This window comes from Staurois parvus, unplaced genomic scaffold (assembly GCF_062004578.1).
Source record: "Staurois parvus isolate SC_StPar_1 unplaced genomic scaffold, SC_StPar_1.0 ptg000917l, whole genome shotgun sequence".
NCBI lineage: Eukaryota > Metazoa > Chordata > Amphibia > Anura > Ranidae > Staurois > Staurois parvus.
The window spans coordinates 1,734,065-1,756,326 of record NW_028318713.1 but is presented as its reverse complement, the minus strand read 5'-3'; the positions used below and the strand labels follow the sequence as shown (position 1 = coordinate 1,756,326).

The following is a 22,262-nucleotide window of genomic DNA, read 5'->3' as shown; positions in this document are numbered from 1 at the left end:
CTGAACTGAGGGGAGAGGGGGGGGGGGGGAGGGGACAGCAGGCGAAGGGGGAGACGGTGACACTGGTTGTAACTTTTTTTTTCATCTCAGTTCTGCTGATCTTCTCCAGCCTCTTTCAGCAACTTCCTGTCTACATGCACTCCCTCCAGCATTGGCTGCATATAATGGCTCTGGGCCGGCTTCCCGCTTCCATGCCTGGCCGATGCATCTTAAAACAGCCACTTGCAGACTCATCGGAAACTGTGCGATCTGATTCTATTCCTTTCGATTCAATTCCTTTATTTTCTATTCTATTTTGTACTGTTTATTTTTTTATTCAATTCTCTTTTTTTGTATTCTGAATGGAATAAAATGAAATAGAAAGTATATAACTGTCTTCTGAAATCTGTCTTCTGAAATCCGAATTTCCAAATAGAATGAATTTGAATAGGATACATCAGAATAGAATAGAAAAGAAAATAACAGAATAAAAAAAAAGAAATGAATAGAAAAAAATAAACAGAACAAAATAGAATAGAAAATAAAGGAATATAATCAATTAAAATAGAATATAAAAAATTAGGATAAAAAAAATAAAAAAATAGAATAGAAAAGAATAGAATAGAACAGAAAAACAATAAAATACAATAAAATAGAAAGAATATAACTGTCTTCCAAAATTCGAATTTTGAATAGAATACATTAGCACAAACTATAAATTAATAGAAAAGAAAAGAACAGAATACAAGAAAAGAGAACTGAATAGAAAAAAATAAACACAACAAAATAGAATAGAAAATAAAGAATAGAATATAAAGGAATGGAATCAATTAGAATAGAATAGAAAAGATTAGTATAAAAAAATAGAATAGAAAAGAATAGAAAAACAATAGAATAAAATAAAATAGAATGAATATAACGGTCTTCCAAAATTTGAATTTCGAATATAATACATTAGCACAAACTATAAAATAATAGAAAAGAAAAGAACAGAATACAAAAAAAGAGAATTGAATAAAAAAATAAACAGTACAAAATAGAATAGAAAATAAAGGAATTGAATAGAAAGGAATATAATCAGAATAGAATAGAATAGAATAGAAAGGATTACGATAAAAAAAAATAAAAAAATAGAATAGAAAAGAATAGAATAGAAAAACAATAGAATAAATAGAAGAGAACAAGCCTACTTTGTCACTCTTATTAATACCTTGTCATCCAGTCCTCGTCTCTTCTGTACTTTTAACTCTCTACTTTCTCCACCTCCACCCAGCAACTCATCACTGCTCACAAGATTGCAAATCATTTCAAAAACAAGATTGACGCAATTCGTAGGGGCATCGCCACTGCACAGACATCCATCCCACTTAGCATACCTTATACTATACTCCCTCAACACTTTCCTCTTTTGACCGCGCTACTACCGAGGAGGTCACTAAGGTTTTCTCAGAAGCCCGTCTCACTACCTGCCCCCTGGATAATGTCACCCTCTTCTTCCATCCTATGCTCCCTCACTCACATCTTCAATCTTTCCCTCTCTACTGGTGCCTTCCCCTCCCCTCTTAAGCACGCGCACATCACTCCCATACTTAAAAAGCCCTCCCTGGACCCCACCAACCTGAACAATTTAAGACCCATCTCCCTGCTGCCATTTACCTCTAAACTCTTAGAACTCTTAGTCTACAATCGCCTGAACTCCCACCTCACCGACAACAACCTTCTCGACCCTTTACAGTCTGGCTTCCGCCCCCTACACTCCACTGAAACTGCCCTACTAAACCTTGTTAATGACCTACTAACTGCTAAAACCAATGGCCACTACTCCGTACTCATCCCAACCAATGGCCACTACTCCGTACTCATCCCAACCAATGGCCGCTACTCTGTACTCATCCCAACCAATGGCCACTACTCCGTACTCATCCCAACCAATGGCCACTACTCCGTACTCATCCCAACCAATGGCCACTACTCCGTACTCATCCCAACCAATGGCCACTACTCTGTACTCATCCCAACCAATGGCCACTACTCCGTACGCATCCCAACCAATGGCCACTACTCCGTACTCATCCCAACCAATGGCCACTACTCTGTACTCATCCCAACCAATGGCCACTACTCCGTACTCATCCCAACCAATGGCCACTACTCTGTACTCATCCCAACCAATGGCCACTACTCCGTACTCATCCCAACCAATGGCCACTACTCCGTACTCATCCCAACCAATGGCCACTACTCCGTACTCATCCCAACCAATGGCCACTACTCTGTACTCATCCCAACCAATGGCCACTACTCTGTACTCATCCCAACCAATGGCCACTACTCTGTACTCATCCCAACCAATGGCCACTACTCCGTACTCATCCCAACCAATGGCCACTACTCTGTACTCATCCCAACCAATGGCCACTACTCCGTACTCATCCCAACCAATGGCCACTACTCCGTACTCATCCCAACCAATGGCCACTACTCCGTACTCATCCCAACCAATGGCCACTACTCTGTACTCATCCCAACCAATGGCCACTACTCTGTACTCATCCCAACCAATGGCCACTACTCCGTACTCATCCCAACCAATGGCCACTACTCTGTACTCATCCCAACCAATGGCCACTACTCCGTACTCATCCCAACCAATGGCCACTACTCCGTACTCATCCCAACCAATGGCCACTACTCTGTACTCATCCCAACCAATGGCCACTACTCTGTACTCATCCCAACCAATGGCCACTACTCCGTACTCATCCCAACCAATGGCCACTACTCCGTACTCATCCCAACCAATGGCCACTACTCCGTACTCATCCCAGCCAATGGCCACTACTCCATACTCATCCCAACCAATGGCCACTTCTCCTGTACTCATCCCAACCAATGGCCACTACTCCGTATTCATCCCAACCAATGGCCACTACTCCATACTCATCCCAACCAATGGCCACTACTCCGTACTCATCACCAGGTGACATTTTAACCCCTTCCCGTCCAGCCTTGGTGTTCCATTAACAAGTTCTCTACAAGCTGGCGGGAAGGACTGGCAGGTCATGGGGCCACTGTGATTGGTTGTGTCAGTGGTCACATGATCGGGACCCGGTCCTGCCACCTTCAGATCATTAAAAAAAATAACAAGAGCTCCTTTGGCGGCTTGCTGTCAGCACAGAAAGCTCTGCTGCCCATGGATGTGCAGCATGTAGGCATTAAAGCCAGAATCAAACATTTATTATAATGCACCTTACCAATTCTTAGATGGGATGGCTGCATTAGTTTTCTTTTTTAGGCTTTCTTTCTTCTATTTTTTATTCGGTGATCCAGCCAGCAAGGCTGTTGTTTTTCAAAAGAACAAGCTCTTCTGAAGAATGCAGCAGTTACAGAGATGAAACAAACCATTTACCACTGTAACAGAACTGGACCCCGACTGCACTAGGGCATTTCCGTTAGACTCCCGCTTCCCTGTCCGAACACAGATCCACGGACACCACTGCTGACCATACAGGACTAGACAACACCAGTCAGTGTAAACATGGAACTTTATTTGAAACTCGAACTGGTTTTTTATACACTCAGGGGACAAATCCCCCCTCCCTGCATAATGACACAGGGCGGGGCAATCTATACTTAGCAACAAGAGACACACACCAACAGACAGTCCCATCAGGAGGGCTGCTGGAAACACCCCCCATCAAGCCAATACACAACCATACATCCCATAATAGTTTGCTCCCAAGCAAGACACACAATAGAACAATGGGACAAAATGGCAGTAAACAATGAACAACCCCCCACCCCAATATTAGGACAGATCACCCTGTACCCCTAACAGGCACAGGGTGACTTACACATAATATAGATATGGGGAGCTGAGACAAGGGTCTCCCCACCCCTCCAAAGGGGGCTGTGTTCCATGGGCCCCCCCCCCCACCCAAAGTGACTCCCGTCACAACCACTGACAGTGTTCAGCTTTTATTGCAAAACCTTTATCCCAAAAGGGATACAACTGTTTTCTGCGACTTATAATAAAGTGTGAGCTGGAGTTTGTTAGTGTATCTAAATCTGCTAGTAAATCAGACTGACAATGCTGCTGTCCATAGGTGCCCCCTGTGCTCCTTCATCCAGCGTGGGGGCGCTCTAATACAGGAGTTGTGTTACCTGCCAGATCACTAGGTGAAAACAGAGGAAGAAAAAAACCTTAAAAAAAGAAAATAAATGCAGCCGCCACATCTAATGATTTAGATGCAGGACCCCGACTGCACTAGGGTGTTTCCGTTAGACTCCAGCTTCCCTGTCCGAACACAGATCCACGGACACCACCACTGGCCATACGAAACTGTCAGGGCAGGAACGATGGAATGGGCAGGCAGGCCTATGGTACGGTCACGCTGCGACTGACGACAGCCACTACCCACAGACCAGAGTCCCTCAGGGCGCGGAGTCTAAGCCCCAGGCTACCCTTCACCAGGGCCCCTGATGGTGGGGATGGACTTGACGCAGCCTGAGACCAGGTCGCGGCCCCCGAGTGACCCCAGCTGCGATAACGACTGCCGCCAATGGCGTACAGCTGGTGGGAGCTAGATGGGATCACGAGTAGAGTAGTCAGACAAGCTGGGTCAATAACAATGGAGCAGACAGTACTAGACGGTAGGCAAAGAATACTCAGGTCACGGGCCGGGTTCAACAATGGGAGGTCAGATAAAGGGTTAACGCAGAGAGTAGTCTTGTCCAAGCCGAGTCGGTTACCAGGAGAGCAATGGGAACAACACAAGAGCTTGCAACAGGGCAACATACAGGACACAAGTGCAGAGCACACTTGCAGACAGCAGGTTTAAATGTGCTCAACCACACCCTTCTGAGGAGGAGCCGCAGAAGCCTGAAGGCATAAAGGTTCCCACCATGCTTTGCAGAAAACCAAGATGGAGGCCAGCTCATGGAGATGCACAAGCTCTGAAGAAAGGTAGGACCTTGACAGTACCTCCTCCTCAAGGGCCCCTCCCCCTCCGTGGCTCCACAAAAGGTTTCTGAGGAAATCGGGCGTGAAAAGCGCGGAGGAGGGCAGGAGCATGAACATCCGCGGAAGGAACCCAGGAACGTTCCTCGGGACCATAACCACGCCAATGGACCAAAAACTGTACCCGACCGCGGACCAACCGAGAATCCAAGATGCGGCTCACCTCATACTCCTCATGACCGTCGACCCTGATAGGACGAGGACGAGGCAGAGAGGCAGTAAAGCGATTACAGATCAGAGGTTTCAACAGGGATACGTGGAAGACATTGGAGATGTGCATCCCAGGAGGAAGAGCAAGGGCATAGGCAACCGGGTTCACCCTGCGAAGAATGCGGAAAGGACCAACAAAACGGGGGGGCCAGCTTTGGTGTGGGCACCCGAAGCTTGAGGTTGCGAGTGGACAACCACACCTGATCTCCGACCTGGTATGAGGGAGCGGGCAACCGTCTACGATCAGCCTGGAGCTTCTGGCGCTGTGCTGAGTCCTTCAAGGACCTCTGAATCTGCCCCCATGAGGAGCGCAGAGCAGCCAGGTGGTTATCCACAGCCGGAATGTCCTGTGGAGAGAACAACTCAGGCAATACAGCGGGTTGGAACCCATAGTTGGCCATGAAGGGGGACATCCCAGAGGAGGAGTTGACAGCCGACTTCCTCGCAAACTCTGCCCATGGCAGGAGATCGGCCCAGTTGTCCTGATGATCCGATATATAGCAACGAAGGAATTGTTCCAGGGCCTGGTTGGAACGCTCCGCAGCCCCATTGGACTGAGGGTGGTAGGCCGAAGAGAAGGAAAGCTCGATACCCAACTGGGAGCAGAAGGCGCGCCAGAACCTGGACACAAACTGGCTCCCACGGTCCGAGACAATCACCTTGGGCAACCCGTGCAAGCGAAAGATCTCCTTGGCGAAAACCGTAGCCAGTTCCTGTGCAGTCGGCAATTTCTTGAATGGAACGCAATGGCACATCTTAGAAAAACGATCGATCACCATAAGAATGACCGTATGACCTTGAGACGCAGGAAGATCCACAATAAAATCCATTCCCAGGTGTGACCAGGGACGCTCCCCATTGGGAATGGGTTGCAGAAGGCCCAATGGAAGGTGCCGAGGAGATTTATTCTGGGCACAGACCGAACAAGCTGCTACATATGAGGCGATGTCAGAACGGAGAGATGGCCACCAGAATAACCGAGAAACGACCCAGGACAATTGGTTCCTACCAGGATGACCGGCAGTCTTGGCATTATGGTAGGTACGTAGCAAGCGGGTACGCAATCCCTCAGGTACAAAACATCTTCCAGCAGGTCTCTCAGGGGGAGCGTTAGTTTGAGCCGCCAAAATCTGCTCCCCAAGGGGAGAAGTCAGGTTGGTACGAATGGCAGCCAGGATCTGGTTTGGAGGAATGACCGAGGTCGGCTCAGTGTCCTCCCTGGACAGCTCAGAGTATTGCCGCGACAAGGCATCAGCCCTGACATTCTTGGAACCAGGCAAGTAAGAGACCACATAGTTAAAACGTGACAAAAACAGAGCCCACCTGGCCTGACGGGGTGTCAACCTCTTAGCCTCCGAGAGATATGTGAGGTTCTTGTGGTCAGTGAGAACTAGGACCGGGACCACAGAACCCTCAAGCAGGTGCCTCCATTCCTTGAGAGCCAGAATAATGGCCAACAACTCCCTGTCTCCAATCTGGTAGTTGCACTCTGCAGAGGAAAGCTTCTTGGAGTAGAACCCACAAGGAAGTAGGGGTCCCTCGGGTGACCGACGCTGGGACAAGAGGGCGCCTACTCCTGTCTCAGATGCATCAACCTCGAGAACAAAAGGCAACCCAGGATTGGGATGAGACAGAATTGGGGCCGAAGTGAAGGCGGCTTTCAGAGCCTTGAAAGCTGAGATGGCCTCGGGTGACCACTCGTGAGGGTTACTGCCCTTCTTGGTCAGATCTGAGAGAGGCTTTGCCAATGTGGAAAAGTTCCTGATAAACTTCCGATAATAGTTGGCAAATCCCAAAAAGCGCTGAATGGACCGAAGACCACTGGGACGAGGCCACTGCAGAACCGCTGAAACCTTCTCAGGGTCCATAGAAAAACCCATCGGGGAAATGATGTAGCCTAAAAAGGCAACCTGGGATTGGTGAAATTCACACTTCTCGAGCTTACAGAAAAGCTCGTTTTCACGTAACCGTTGCAGCACCCGCTTAACATCCTGGATATGAGACTCCATGGACGCAGAGTAAACCAGGATGTCGTCCAAGTAAACCACCACGCACTGCTGCAACAAGTCACGTAAGACATCGTTAATAAACTCCTGAAAGACCGCGGGTGCGTTACACAACCCAAAGGGCATAACCAGGTATTCATAGTGGCCGGTTCTGGTGTTGAACGCGGTCTTCCACTCATCGCCCTCCTTGATCCGTACAAGGTTGTAGGCAGCCCTAAGGTCGAGCTTAGTAAAGACCGTTGCTCCCTTGAGGCGGTCAAACAACTCGGTGATCAACGGAATAGGATAAGCATTTTTAATCGTGATCCGATTGAGACCCCTAAAATCAATGCAGGGTCTCAGCTCACCTCCCTTCTTTTTCACAAAAAAAAACCCAGCTCCTGCTGGAGACGTAGACTTGCGAATGTGCCCCCGGGAAAGCGCATCCGCAACGTATTCCTCCATGGCCTGATTCTCTGCCACCGAAAGAGGATACACCCTGCCACGCGGAGGAGTAGCACCAGTTTGTAAGGTTATGGCACAATCGTATGGACGATGAGGAGGTAGGGCACCGGCGCGCACCTTGTCAAACACGTCCAGGTACTCCCCATATTCAGTGGGCAGCACAGAGTCCGAGGAGGTGCACAGCACCTTAACCGGACCACGGATGCAACCAGCCCCACACCGTGGTGACCATGAGAGAATCTCGGCCGATCGCCAATCAAAGGTCGGATTGTGCCTCTGAAGCCAGGGATAGCCCAAAACCACGGAGTAGTGCGGGGAAGAAATTACCTGGAAACAGGCCAATTCCCTGTGAACAGCCCCAATAGCTACCTCCACCGGCAGGGTCTCGTGGGTAACCTGCGATGGCTGCAAGGGCCTGCCATCTATCGCCTCGAGAACCAATGGAGTCTCTCGAGCCTGCAGAGGAATGGAGTACTGGGCCACAAACGAACTGTCCATAAACAAACCGCCAGCCCCAGAGTCTACCAGCGCCTGGGCCGTCACCGAGCCTCCTGCCCAAGAGAGGACAACGGTGATAAGCGGTTTATCTTTACGGGAAACCGGGGACGAGGAAACTCCACCCAAGATCTGCCCCCGACAGGATCTCAGGCGCGGGCGTTTCCCGGACGGACCGGACAGGACTGCCGAAAATGCCCCCCGAGTCCACAGTACAGGCAGCGACCCTCCCGACGCCGAGAGGCCCGCTCCCCCTCGGAAAGGCGAGCAAACCCCAGCTGCATGGGCTCACTACCAGACAAACCATCCCCAGGAGGCGTGGGAGGAGAGGGAGGCACGGGTGGGACAGAAAACGTAGGCGCCAAACGGTTAGGAGGCCTCCGCAGCCGCTCCTTAAATGAAGGCCTCTCTCTGAGCCTGGTGTCAATCAAGATTAGGAAGGAGATGAGTGCCTCTAACTCCACAGGCAGTTCTTTGGCTGCGATCTCGTCCTTCAACGCATCAGAGAGACCATGAGAGAAAGCAGCCACTAGAGCCTCATTGTTCCAACCCACCTCTGCCGCCAAAGTACGAAATTCGATGGCGTACTCGGCAACGGTTCGTGAACCCTGATGCATGGACATGAGCAATTTGGCAGCAGAAGCGGAGCGAGCGGGTACGTCGAATACCGTACGGAAGGAGGCAACGAAACGGGTAAACACGTGAATCACCGGGTCATTCCTCTCCCATAAGGGATTAGCCCAGGCCAAGGCCCTATCAGAGAGTAGCGAGATTAGGAAGCCCACTTTTGCCCTCTCAGTAGGGAAAGCGTGAGGTATTAATTCAAAGTAAATCCCCACTTGGTTAAGAAAACCACGACACTGACTCGGTTCCCCCCCAAAGCGCTGAGGAAGAGGGGCAGAACCAGTCATACCTCTGGGTACCGCGGGTTCCGCAACAGATGCAGAGGTAGGTGCAACAACCGGAGCAACAGTGGGAGAGTCCACCGGAGTAACAACTGACCTAATAGCCCCAGGGGTAAGGTGCGCTGTGTGTGCAAGCAGAGCCTGCAACGCCTGAGCGAACTGATCCAACAAGCGATCCTGTTGGTCGAGTCTGGCGAGTAACATAGGGATCGAAGGCGTACCTGCACCGTCAGGATTCATGGCACTTGTGTAATGTCAGGGCAGGAACGATGGAATGGGCAGGCAGGCCTATGGTACGGTCACGCTGCGACTGACGACAGCCACTACCCACAGACCAGAGTCCCTCAGGGCGCGGAGTCTAAGCCCCAGGCTACCCTTCACCAGGGCCCCTGATGGTGGGGATGGACTTGACGCAGCCTGAGACCAGGTCGCGGCCCCCGAGTGACCCCAGCTGCGATAACGACTGCCGCCAATGGCGTACAGCTGGTGGGAGCTAGATGGGATCACGAGTAGAGTAGTCAGACAAGCTGGGTCAATAACAATGGAGCAGACAGTACTAGACGGTAGGCAAAGAATACTCAGGTCACGGGCCGGGTTCAACAACGGGAGGTCAGATAAAGGGTTAACACAGAGAGTAGTCTTGTCCAAGCCGAGTCGGTTACCAGGAGAGCAATGGGAACAACACAAGAGCTTGCAACAGGGCAACATACAGGACACAAGTGCAGAGCACACTTGCAGACAGCAGGTTTAAATGTGCTCAACCACACCCTTCTGAGGAGGAGCCGCAGAAGCCTGAAGGCATAAAGGTTCCCACCATGCTTTGCAGAAAACCAAGATGGAGGCCAGCTCATGGAGATGCACAAGCTCTGAAGAAAGGTAGGACCTTGACAGAAACTAGACAAGACCAGTCTTGAAATAAATCAGGAAATAGACTACTTTATTTTAACACAGATACAAGATATATACACTCAGGGGAACAATCCCCCCTCCATGCATAAGGGCACAGGGCGGGGCAAACCAAATCTAGCAACAAGAAACACATCAGCAGACACCCCCCCCCCCCCCCCACCCAATACACAAACACACACATCCCATAATAGTTTGCTCCCAAGCAAGACACACAATAGAACAATGGGATACAATCACATAACACCAAACAATCCACAACCCCCCACCAGGGACGGACTGACAACTCATGGGGCCCCAGGGCAATAGAGGATCATGGGGCCCCTGTGTCCTTGACCAAACTCAAAAAAGCCTATGAAAAAGGTACCAGGGGCATCTCATGGGAACCCCTACTGTCCTTGGGCCCTCGGGCATTGCCCGAGTTTCCAAATGGTCAGTCCGCCCCTGCCCCCCACCTATCTTCTATACATGTCTACACAATATCAGGACATTCCACCCTGCACCCCTAATGGGCACAGGGTGACTTACACATAAGAGGGATATGGGGAGCTGAGACAGGGGTCTCCCCACCCCTCCAAAGTGAGCTGGGTTCCATGGGCCCCCACCCAAAGTCACTCCCGTCACATTGGTACGCTGCAATATGTTACATTTTTGGTTTTGGGCTTCATACCGGTCTTAAATCCTCCCCTCCCCCCCTCTTTGGCACCCCACACAGGATTAATCGATGTAGAAGCTGAATACTCAGTTAAGTGATTAAATCTGCTGTTGAAAGTGTTTAAAAAATGAGGGTGTAATAAAACTTGAAAGCAGAACTACAAACTCCCATTAAAATAAAAATAAATATGTGTTTCTCACTTAAGTGCATCTAAACTTAGTCTTCCTGAAATGTCACATGCCTGTTGATCCTGCCAGTGAAGTTCGCTTCCTGTGATGGGGTGGCAACAATGCTGCACTGCTCCTGAATCCAGAGCAGAGTTGTCACTCTCCTGTAGGCTGTGCCTGCTTTCACTACAGTGAGATGAGGCTGCCAGCATTGTGACTGCTGATTCCCAGTTCTGTAGCTTGTCAATCTCCTCCTGGCCACACCCAGTCCCTCCCACTGCTTTGTGGACTGGCAGCACTGCCTCTGTTGCTGGACCCCTCTCACTGTGAGCTGCAGTGTCTGGGAGAAGGAGCGCGTGAGACACGAACGAATGAGGATTTGGCTCAGTCAAGGACGTTTTATGGTAAATTTGTGATACCTGGACACCCCATTGTAACTGGATTTGGGACTTTAAGTTGCATTTTATAGAGCGGCAGAACATACGTATTCATACATGTCTTCTACTTGCAGTCTTTTGGATCAGATCACAGATCAGGGGTCTCTAAAAAAGGGCCAGTGTACGTCCTTCAGACTTTAGGAGGGCCGGTGTGGCCAGTGGGAGTAGTAAATCGCCCAGCGTCAGAAGGAGTAAGAAAAAAAAATGACATAGGGCTTGTAGTCAGTGGAAGGTGTGGAATAGGAAGAATAGTGTCCAGTCATTGCTATTAGTTGGAGGAACAATGCCCCATCATTGGTGTCAGTGGGAGGAATAGTGCCCCATCATTGGTGCCAGTGGGAGGAATAGTGCCTCATCATTGGTGTCAGTGGGAGGAATAGTGCCCCATCATTGGTGTCAGTGGGAGGAATAGTGCCCCATCATTGGTGTCAGTGGGAGGAATAGTGCCCCATCATTGGTGTCAGTGGGAAGAATAGTGCCCCATCATTGGTGTCAGTGGGAGGAATAGTGCCCCATCATTGCTGTCAGTGGGAGAATTAGTGCCCCATCATTGGTGTCAGTGGGGGGAATAGTGCCCCATCATTGGTGTCAGTGGGAGGAAAAGTACCCCATCATTGATGTCAGTGGGAGGAAAAGTACCCCTTCATTGGTGACAGTGCAAGGAATGGTGCCTCATCATTGGTGTCAGTGGAAGGAATAGTGCCTCATCATTGGTGTCAGTGGGAGGAATAGTGCCCCATCATTGGTAGCAGTGGGAGGAATAGCGCCCCATCATTGGTATCAGTGGGAGGAATAGTACCCCATCATTGGTGTCAGTGGGAGGAACAATGCCCCATCATTGGTGTCAGTGGGAGAAATAGCGCCCCATCATTGGTATCAGTGGGAGGAATAGTGTCCCATCATTGGTATCAGAGGAAAAATAGTGCCCCATCATTGGTGTTAGTGGGAGGAATTGTGTCATTGGTGTCAGTGGGAGGAATAGTGGACCATCATTGGTATCAATGGGAGGAATGGTGTCCCATCCTTGGTGTCAGTGGGAGGAATAGTACCCCATCATTGGTATCAGTGGGAGGAACAATGCCCCATCATTGGTGTCAGTGGGAGGAATAGCGCCCCATCATTGGTGTCAGTGGGCGGAAAAGCACCCCATCATTGGTGACAGTGCAAGGAATAGTGCGCCATCATTGGTGCCAGCGGGATGAATAGTGTCCCATCATTGGTATCAGAGGAAAGAATAGTGCCCTATCATTGGTATCAGTGGGAGGAATAGTGCCCCATCATTGGTGTCAGTGGGAGGAATAGTGCCTCATCATTGGTGTCAGTGGGAGGAATAGTGCCCCATCATTGGTGTTAGTGGGAAGAATAGTGTCCCATCATTGGTGTTAGTGGGAAGAATAGTGTCCCATCATTGGTGTCAGTGGGAGGAATAGTGCCCCATCATTGGTATCAGAGGAAGGGATATTGCCCTATCATTAGTGTCAGTGGGAGGAATAGTGCCCCATCATTGGTATCAGTGGGAGGAATAGTGCCCCATCATTGGTATCAGTGGGAGGAATAGTGCCCCATATTTGGTATCAGTGGGAGGAATAGTGTCCCATCATTGGTGTCAGTGGGAGGAATAGTGTCCTATCATTGGTATCAGAGGAAGGAATAGTGCCCCATCATTGGTATTAGTTGAAGGAATAGTATCTAATTGTTTATGTCAGTGGGAGGAATTGTGCTCCATCATTGGTGTCAGTGGAAGGAAAAATGCCCCATAGTTTGTGCCAGTGTAAGAAATGGTGCCTCCTTGTTGGTGTCAGTGGGAGGAATAGTACCCCAAGGGCTGGATAGAGGCAGGCAAAGGGCTGCATTTGGCCCACAGCCCCAGTTTGGAGACCACTGGATCAGATGATGGAGCTAAAGTTTACATGAACCCATCCAGATGGGGAAAGGGCAGTCAGACAGCTACTGTATATCAAGAATGATGGTCAATAACCAAAGCTGTGTTGCCCAGGTCGGTGTATAAAGAGAGAGCTTATGTGCAACGGTGAGCCTGACTGCCGGGACAACTCTGATGAGAAGGACTGCGATGAACCGGAGAGCGAAAACTTCTGCAAACAACTTTACCCCATTCCTGGTGCGGAGCGAGCTGTCAAAGGGTAAGGAGGCCTTAAAGAGGACCAATCACGACCAGTGCCAGGCCATGGGGTAGGCAGAAAAGGTGGCCACCTTGGGAGCTCCAGCAGCTGGGGGGTGAAAAAAGTGTAGGACCCGCAACCTATGCTGATGAAGTAGTTCAAAGGTAATGGAGGGTTTTGGGTGCACTTTGGCCTTTTTGCCTAAAGGATCTTGCCAGTTTAAGCCCCTCCTTAAATTAAACCCTAAAATGAATCTTTATCTGTAAACCTGTCCCTAACGTTCCTACTAACACTTACTACTGATCCCTGAAACCTAAAGCTAACCTCAAATCTAATCCATAATGCCCACTGGGACAGTAGGAAAGAAGGAGCGCCCGATGTCCAAGAGAATACAATATTGATGGTAGATTAGGAGGCGTTTATTGAGTGTAGCAACAAGTACATCAAGCCAACACATTTTGGGAGACTCTCTCTTCTTCGGGGCTGTTGCTGCTTGCTATTAGATGGGAAAGGTTCCCACGCTGGTTAAATATTTGACAGATTTTGGAGTGTCAGCTGTGGTTTCAGGATCAGTCTTTTATCTGAAATCTCACAAATATACAGTAACTGGGGAGCTACAGTTCATTGAGGGAACCATGAATGCCAACATGTACTGTGAAATACTAAAGCAGAGCATGATCCCCTCCCTTCAGAGACTGGGCCACAATATTGCAACATGATAACGACCCCAACCCAGGGGTGGACTGACAACTCATGGAGCACCCAGGCAATAGGGGATCATGGGGCCCCTGTGTCCTTGCCCACACTCAAAAAAAGCCTATAAAAGGTACCATTGTTCAGTCTGCCCCTGCCCCAAACACACCTCCAAGATGACCACTGCCTTGCTAAAGAAGCTGAGGGTAAAGGTGATGGACTGGCCAAGCATGCCTTCAGACCTAAACCCTATTGAGCATCTGTGGGGCATCCTCAAATGGAAGGTGGAGGAGCGCAAGGTCTCTAACATCCACCAGCTCCATGATGTCGTCATGGAGGAGTGGAAGAGGACTCCAGTGGCAACCTGTGAAGCTCTGGTGAACTCCATGCCCAAGAGGGTTAAGGCAGTGCTGGAAAATAATGGCGGCCACACAAAATATTGACACTTTGGGCCCAATTTGGACCTTGTCACTTAGGGGTGGACTCACGTTTGTTGCCAGCGGTTTAGACATTAATGGCGGTGTGTTGAGTTATTTTGAGTGGACAGCAAATTTACATGTTATTCAACTGTACACATTGTAGCAAAGTGTCATTTCTTCAGTGTTGTTACATGAAAAGATAGAATCAAATATTTACAAAAATATGAGGGGTGGACTCACTTCTGGGAGATACTGTATAACCAGCGTGGGAACCTTTCCCATTTAATAGTGTTCAGCAACAGCCCTGAAGAAGAGAGCCTCTCCCAAAACGCATTGTCGTGATGTACTTGCCACTACTTTCAATAAATGCCTCTTAATCTATCAATATTGTATTATTTTGGGTACCGGTTGCTGCTTCTTTTCTACTATTCCAAGTTTACATGTGGAAACAACCTTAAGGTCGTACCACAAAGGCAGCAACCCAAGCCCTAAGAGGGCTCACCACCAGTATCCATCATTGGGCTCACCCTACCAGAGGGACATCTCCCTACTCACCCACACAACCACTCATGCATGACCAGTGACTGATCCAGTCAGTCCAACGTGGTCTCCAGCACAAACATAATGTTCATTGGACAGACTGGCTAAGGCTTAGAACCCCTGCCATGTTTTTTTTAATTGTCTATGTCTCCATTAAAGCTGAAGTTTAATTTGCTTATACTTTAGCTTTCCTGGTCCCTCCTTTTCTCCTCATCAACATGCAAATTGCATTTTTAAATAAAATCTTTGTTACCATTTGATCTTTACGAAGCTACAAGCATGCATAAGCGGTTTTGCTATATCCTCTCTCTCTCATCTCTCTGTAGGTTCAACATCCTGACCCAAGAGGATGCCCAGCCGGTTCTGGATAGCAATTATTTTGATGGCCAGTGTGAATATGTCTATAACGGAGACTGGAGGGAGCTGAGATATGACCCTACCTGTGAGGAGATGTACTACGCCGCAGATGAGAAGTATTTCCGAAAACCCTACAACTTCCACCTCTACCAATTCCTGGTAAGGAAACCTCTCTGGCTATAACATCAGGTCTTTGCCTTCGAGATCTAGGGAAGGTGCTAATGCAGAGATCTGGCCAAGAAGCCAAGTATTCTGGGGGACAGTCCACAGATGGAAGCTAGTAGTAGTAAACCACATTCTGCTGGACTTGTTCTGCAATTTTGAGCGACAGAAGAAGTCTAAAGGTGATTAATCACTACTAGCTATACCAGCATTTCTAAACCTTTGTAGCTTGGTGAACCCTTGAAATAACTTTAAGGAAGAATTCCAGGTATGGATATTTTACATAGCTAGTGTTCCTGCTAGCACCGATGTATGTATTTATATTCTATATCTGTGGGATCCCTCTAGAACAGCCATTCTCTTCCATGAAACCCTAAGGTTCCTCCATAGGTTGCTAAGGATTCCTTGAGCTGTATCTGACTGACCTTCTACTTGATGGTGCATGCAGAATTCTGGGACCAAAGCCGCTTGGCAAAGCCATCAGCCTGATATCAATGATCTTGCTAACTGTCTTTAAGGATGGCATAGTGACCACCAGTGTAAGGGGCGCATTTTTTCAACTGGCCACAAATATAAGAGGCATTTTTCCTATTGACCAGTTAGTTTTAGCAGGGGTTCCTGGAGACCTGAAAATTATTTTAAGGTTTCCTCTAGGGCGAAAGGGTTGAGAATCGCTGCTCTAGAAGCTGGAGATCACTGTAGAAGACACAATTTCTGGGTCATGTTCTAAGCCAGTGGTCTTCAGACTATTGCCCAGGGGCCAGATGCTGCCCTCTATCCAGCCCTTGGGGCTCCTTTTCTCCAACTAATACAAGATGTTATTCCTTCCACTGACACCAAACATGGGGCATACTTCCTGCTACAGACAGCAATGGGGCACTATTTCTCCCATTGACATCAGCGATCTGACACTATTCCCCCAACTGAAGCCAATGATGAGGCACTATTCCTTCCACTGACACCAATCACAGGGCACTATTACTCCCTCTAATACCAAAGATGTATTTTTTACTACTACTAATGCTAGGAGGATTTCTACTCCCACTGGCCTCAATCTGCCCCCCCCCCCCAAACTCTGAAGAACAGTAATCTGGCCTTTTGTTTAGAAAGTCTGGAGACCCCTGTTCTCAGCGGTTGCCCTTCTGCATTGTGAACACAGGAGGTTGGCTGCTCCGCATGGGCACCATTCAGAGATTGCCTTGTATTTTCTCCATGAATACAAAGCGTTTGCTGATTAGACAAGGTTGAGAGGTGAGGTGATGATGTCACGCTCTCCACCTCATCCAGTCAGAGAATTGAGAAAATGCAAGCATTCTCTAAATGGCACTGATACCCAGCAGCTGATCTCCTGTGTTCACGATGCAGCAGGGCAGCCACTTGCCATGGGACCCGGAAGCTAGTGGAGATCCCAGGAGCAGCAGTGTCTATTACATTGATTTCCATCTTCTAGATAGGTCCCATAGGTACAGAATATACTGTACATAGTTACATTGGTCCAAGCTGGACCATTGCAACTATCTAAAATTATCCATACCTCCCAATTCATCTTGAAGGTGCCCCCATTCACTGGTGGTGTATGGTGAGGTGCCCTTACATTGGAAACCAGACGAAAAGGACCTCCTTAGAATGTTTGTCACCGGGAGAAGGGTCACCTTCTACTGGTGGTCATTGGTGAAGTGCCCCTCCTCTGGAGGAACCCTGGAGGTTCCACAAGACCCTAGTTGAGAGAGCCTCCAAATTCATCTTGAAGGTCTCAGGAAACCCCTGCTAATAATTACTATACTTACAACTCACGGCACATAAGTGTGATCAGTAAGTTCAGGAATACAAATAAATAATAGAATATCAAATGTGACATCCTTGGAATATTTAAAACCCGGGGCTGCTCTATATGGCATAATACATTGGTGATCAGTAGGAAAGGTGCCCCCATACACTGGTGGTCTATGGTGAGGTGCCCTTACATTGGAAAGCAGACGAGAAGAACCTCCTTAGAATGTTTGTCACCGGGAGAAGGGTCACCTTCTACTGGTGGTCATTGGTGAAGTGCCCCTCCTCTGGAGGAACCCTGGAGGTTCCACAAGACCCTAGTTGAGAGAGGCTGAGCTATACCATGACCTGGATGAATTAATACCTTCCAGGGGCGGACTGACCATTTGGAAACTCGGGCACTGCCCGAGGGCCCGGGGTCAGTAGGGGGCCCCATAAGATGCCCCTGGTACCTTTTTTGTAGGATTTTTTGAGTTTGGGCAAGGACACAGGGGCCCCATGATCCCCCATTGCCCGGGGGCCCCATGAGTTGTCAGTCCGCCCCTGATACCTTCCCACACATGGACGGATGACATTCTCTGACTCTCTTGGATATGTATGGAGGAGCACTTAGTACAAAAGTACATCTCACTTAAAGGACTTTTTGAAATATTTTTAATGAGTAAGAGCTAAAGGCCGTCCACCTTTAGTGCCATCAGGAGATGCCAGTCTTCATCCAGCCTTAACACAGGTCCCTTAGTGCATTCTGGGAGGCCTGTTTCCGTGTTTTTGCTTCCACAGGACAGGATGATGGAAGTCAGCACAGCTTCTGCTCATTTACTAAGCTCTGAAGCAACTGCACTTGCAAAGTGCACAGTCTATTTGTCTTTAGTAAATCAACCCCATAGTGTCTCATTATTTTCCCGCTATGTTAGTTTGTCTTAAAGTGTCTGATGACCCCCCTCCACATTTTACCTGATCTGCTGAGCACCGTGCAACTCTTGTTAAGCTGATCCTCTTCAGTTCTGCTGCTCGATTTACTCACAACTAGTGATGGGCTGAACCCCCCGAACCTAAAGAATGTTCGACCATGAACTTCGAACATGAACCGAACAACTGGTGGTGGTATCTTACTGCGTCTGAGTATGTGGTGAGATACCGCTCAGTTACTGAAATCCGGTCTGAGTTCTATTATTAAGTAATGCGGTATTTTAGTAGTGAAACATTCATTCATGTCTCAGCTGTCAGTGGGGATCCCCGCTGACAGCTGAATGTCAAAAGAATTGTCGGCATTTCCCGACAATTAAATTTAAAAAAATAATGTTTTGGGGCCCCCCTCCCATCCATACCAAGCTCTTTGGATCTGGTGTGGATTTTAAGGGGAACCCCCATGCCAAAATTGAAAAAAAAATGGAGTGGGGGGTCCCCCTCAAAATCCATACCAGATTGTTATCCGAGCATGCAGCTTGGCAGGTCAGGAAAGGAGGGAGACGAGTGAACGCTCCCCCCTCCTGAACCTTACCAGACCACATGCCCTCAATATGGGGGGGAGGGGTGCTTTTGGGCAAGGGGGTACTTTGGGGCGGGGGGTGCTTTGGGGCAGGGGGGTTCCCCCTCCCAAAGCAGACCCCCGGTTGTAGGGGGTCTGCTGGCGGGGGGGGGCTTATCGTAATCTGGAAACCCCCTTTAACAATGGGCAGCACAGTGGCTAAATGATTAGCACTTCCGCCTGGCAGTACAAGGGCTGTTGATTCAAATCCCAACCACGGCACCACCTGCCTGGAGTTTGTATGTTCTCCTTGTGCCTGCATGGGTTTCCTCCGGTTTCCTCCCACACTCCAAAGACATGCTGGTAGGTGAATTGGCTCCTGTCTAAATTGTCCCTAGTATGTGTATGTATGAATGTGAGTTAGGGACCTTAGATTGTATGCTCCTCGGGGGCGGGGACTGATGTGAATGCACAATATATATGTAAAAGTGCTGCGTAAATTGACTGTGCTATATAAGTACCTGTAATAAATAAAATAAATAAATAACAAGGGGGCCCCTAGATCCCTCCCCCTATGTGAATGATAATGCAATACATGGTGCCGCTACCCATTCACAAAAAAGTGTAGCGGAAAAAAGACAGGAGACAGTCTTTGACAAGTCCTTTAATAAAAATAAAAATGAAAAAAATGTCCCCCGAAGTAGATCCGTCAAAGAAAAAATGCTACGCCAGCTCCTGCCGTCTGACAGCTGCGCCTACAATGACAGTTCTTATATACTGTCATGACGTCACAAGGGAGCGGGGGGGGTCACTTTGCCCCCCTTGTGAAGTCATCACGCGCTGTGATTGGTCAAAGCAATACACCTGACCTGTGGTCAGGTGCATTGCTTTGACCAATCATAATGCACTGTCAGGACGCAGTGCATTGTTGGGCGAACGCCGAACACCCGTACCGTTCGTGTGTTCAGGGAACACATGAACAGCCCATGTTCGACTCGAACATGCAGCCCATCACTACACGCAACTATCAACATCTGGCCAACCAAGACAATCAGCTGTAAAGCCGTGCTCAGGGCAGACCCCTCTTACTTTGGGTGTCTAAGGGCCTTATGGTAAACAAAGTCTTGTTATAAGTCATGTGCAGGGGCGGACTGACAACTCATGGGGCCCCTGCAGGGGCAGACTGACAACTCATGGGGCCCCCGGGCAATAGGGGATCATGGGGCCCCTGTGTCCTTGCCCACACTCAAAAAAGCCTATGAAATAGGTACCAGGAGCATCTCATGGGGCCCCCTACTGACCCCGGGCCCTCGGGCAATGCCTGAGTTTCCAAATGGTCAGTCCGCCCCTAGTCATGTGTCTTCTTCTTCAATCTCGGTGTCCTTTGTGTGTTTCTTCCAGATTTGTGCGGTAATCCAGGGTGAGACTTACCTGTAATAAAGACCGCTTACTGCTGCTCTCTCTCCTTGTGCAGGGGGACTGGTCTTGTCTCCGCCCCCTCCTGTAGTTTTCTGCAGGCAGCTTGTACTGGGTGGAGCCTGCTTGGCTCCTCCTACTAGTCTTCTCTCTGCACAGGCTATGTACAGCCCAATAATAATGTCACTTCCACTTTAACAAGGTAAAAACTGAGTTTGCCAAAGCACCTAGTGCGCACAAAGTGTTTTTATCCCTTTTTCTGCCTGGAGTTTAGTTTTAAATGCAATTTATTTTTCCCCAGACTCGAGCCGACACCGACATGTCCTTTGAAATCTACGAAGATGCTAAAGATGTCCTTAGAGCCATTAATGTAGAAAGTTCTTCTGCTAGTGGATTCACCTTTAACATTCGTCCGGCCGGATCTCCGGCTAGTTTTACTTTTGGCCTCAATTCCGAGAGCAGAAGTGACTTCAGGAGAAATATATCGTCTTATACAGGAAAGGTGAAGTGTTTTTTGAAAATGTTTTTCTTTGCACAAAGTTTTTTTTTTCCCTTAACAATCAGTTATGTCACCTGGCCCCAGGGCTGCTGTTAGAAACCATGAGGCCCCATACAGCCAACCTGCCAGGCCCCCCCCCCCCCCCCAAAAAAAACAAAAAACACTGTTTACTATACTTCAGTTATGAATGAACACAGCATTGTTCATTCAGGAAAAAACACAACCTACAATGCAGTTATGAATGAACACAGTGAGTGATCAGTAACAATCACTCATTGTGTTCATTCAGGAAAGAATGGGGCTAGTAAATGTGACATATTTACTAGAACCTTCCCCCACTCTCCATTCTGAAGGATCCTGTTGTGTGCTTGCAGCTGCTGGGGAGAAGGAAAGGAGGGAAGTCGGCAGCACTCCTGTATTATTTAGTTTGTAGGAAAGTTATAGAGTTCACAAACTATGGTATAGATCTGAATATTGATCAATCCTGAAGTACTGACAGCCAATCTAATTTCTTGAGGTCCAAGAATGTCAGGACAGTACAGATTTCCCCCAAATGTCAGAACAGTACAGATATCCCCCAAATGTCAGGACGGTACAGATATCCCCAAATGTCAGGACAGTACAGATATCCCCCAAATGTCAGGACAGTACAGATATCCCCCAAATGTCAGAACAGTACAGATATTCCCCAAATGTCAGGACAGTACAGATATCCCCCAAATGTCAGAACAGTACAGATATCCCCCAAATGTCAGAACAGTACAGATATCCCCCAAATGTCAGGACGGTACAGATATCCCCCAAATGCCAGGACAGTACAGATATCCCCCAAATGTCAGAACAGTACAGATATCCCCCAAATGTCAGGACAGTACAGATATCCCCCAAATGTCAGTACAGTACAGATATCCCCCAAATGTCAGGACAGTACAGATATCCCCCCAAATGTCAGAACAATACAGATATCCCCCAAATGTCAGAACAGTACAGATATCCCCCAAATGTCAGGACGGTACAGATATCCCCAAATGTCAGGACAGTACAGATATCCCCCAAATGTCAGAACAGTACAGATATTCCCCAAATGTCAGGACAGTACAGATATCCCCCAAATGTCAGAACAGGACAGATATCCCCCAAATGTCAGGACAGTACAGATATCCCCCAAATGTCAGGACAGTACAGATATTCCCCAAATGTCAGGACAGTACAGATATCCCCCAAATGTCAGGACAGTACAGATATCCCCCAAATGTCAGAACAATACAGATATCCCCCAAATGTCAGAACAGTACAGATATCCCCCAAATGTCAGGACAGTACAGATATCCCCCAATGACCCCTTTTTGCAGAGTAGACAGTCCGACGTACTTCATAAGAGGAATGGCGAGTTTTTTGAAGTTGTATTTTTTTTGTCATAGTTTTTCGGAAAATTAAAAAATTAAAAAAATTTTTTTCACTATTTTTTTTTACATACTGTCACCAGTGCAGTACAGCGTCATCATATAACTGGCATAGCGGTGATCAGGGACACTGACTGGTGACAGTGTGAAAAAAAAAAAATATTTATTATTATTTTTAATTTTTTATTAAA

The 22,262-nt window shown here is 48.2% G+C and overlaps 1 protein-coding gene across 1 annotated transcript in view; it reads left to right on the top strand.

Moving 5' to 3' along the window:
- C8A (complement C8 alpha chain) overlaps positions 1 to 22,262 on the top strand; it is a 67,608-nt gene that overhangs the window by 25,611 nt on the left and 19,735 nt on the right. The window contains exons 4-6 of the mRNA XM_089656564.1: positions 13,221 to 13,365; positions 15,323 to 15,512; positions 20,471 to 20,671. Of these exons, the coding sequence (XP_089512690.1) occupies positions 13,221 to 13,365; positions 15,323 to 15,512; positions 20,471 to 20,671 (536 nt within the window). The remainder of the gene's footprint in view (positions 1 to 13,220; positions 13,366 to 15,322; positions 15,513 to 20,470; positions 20,672 to 22,262) is intronic.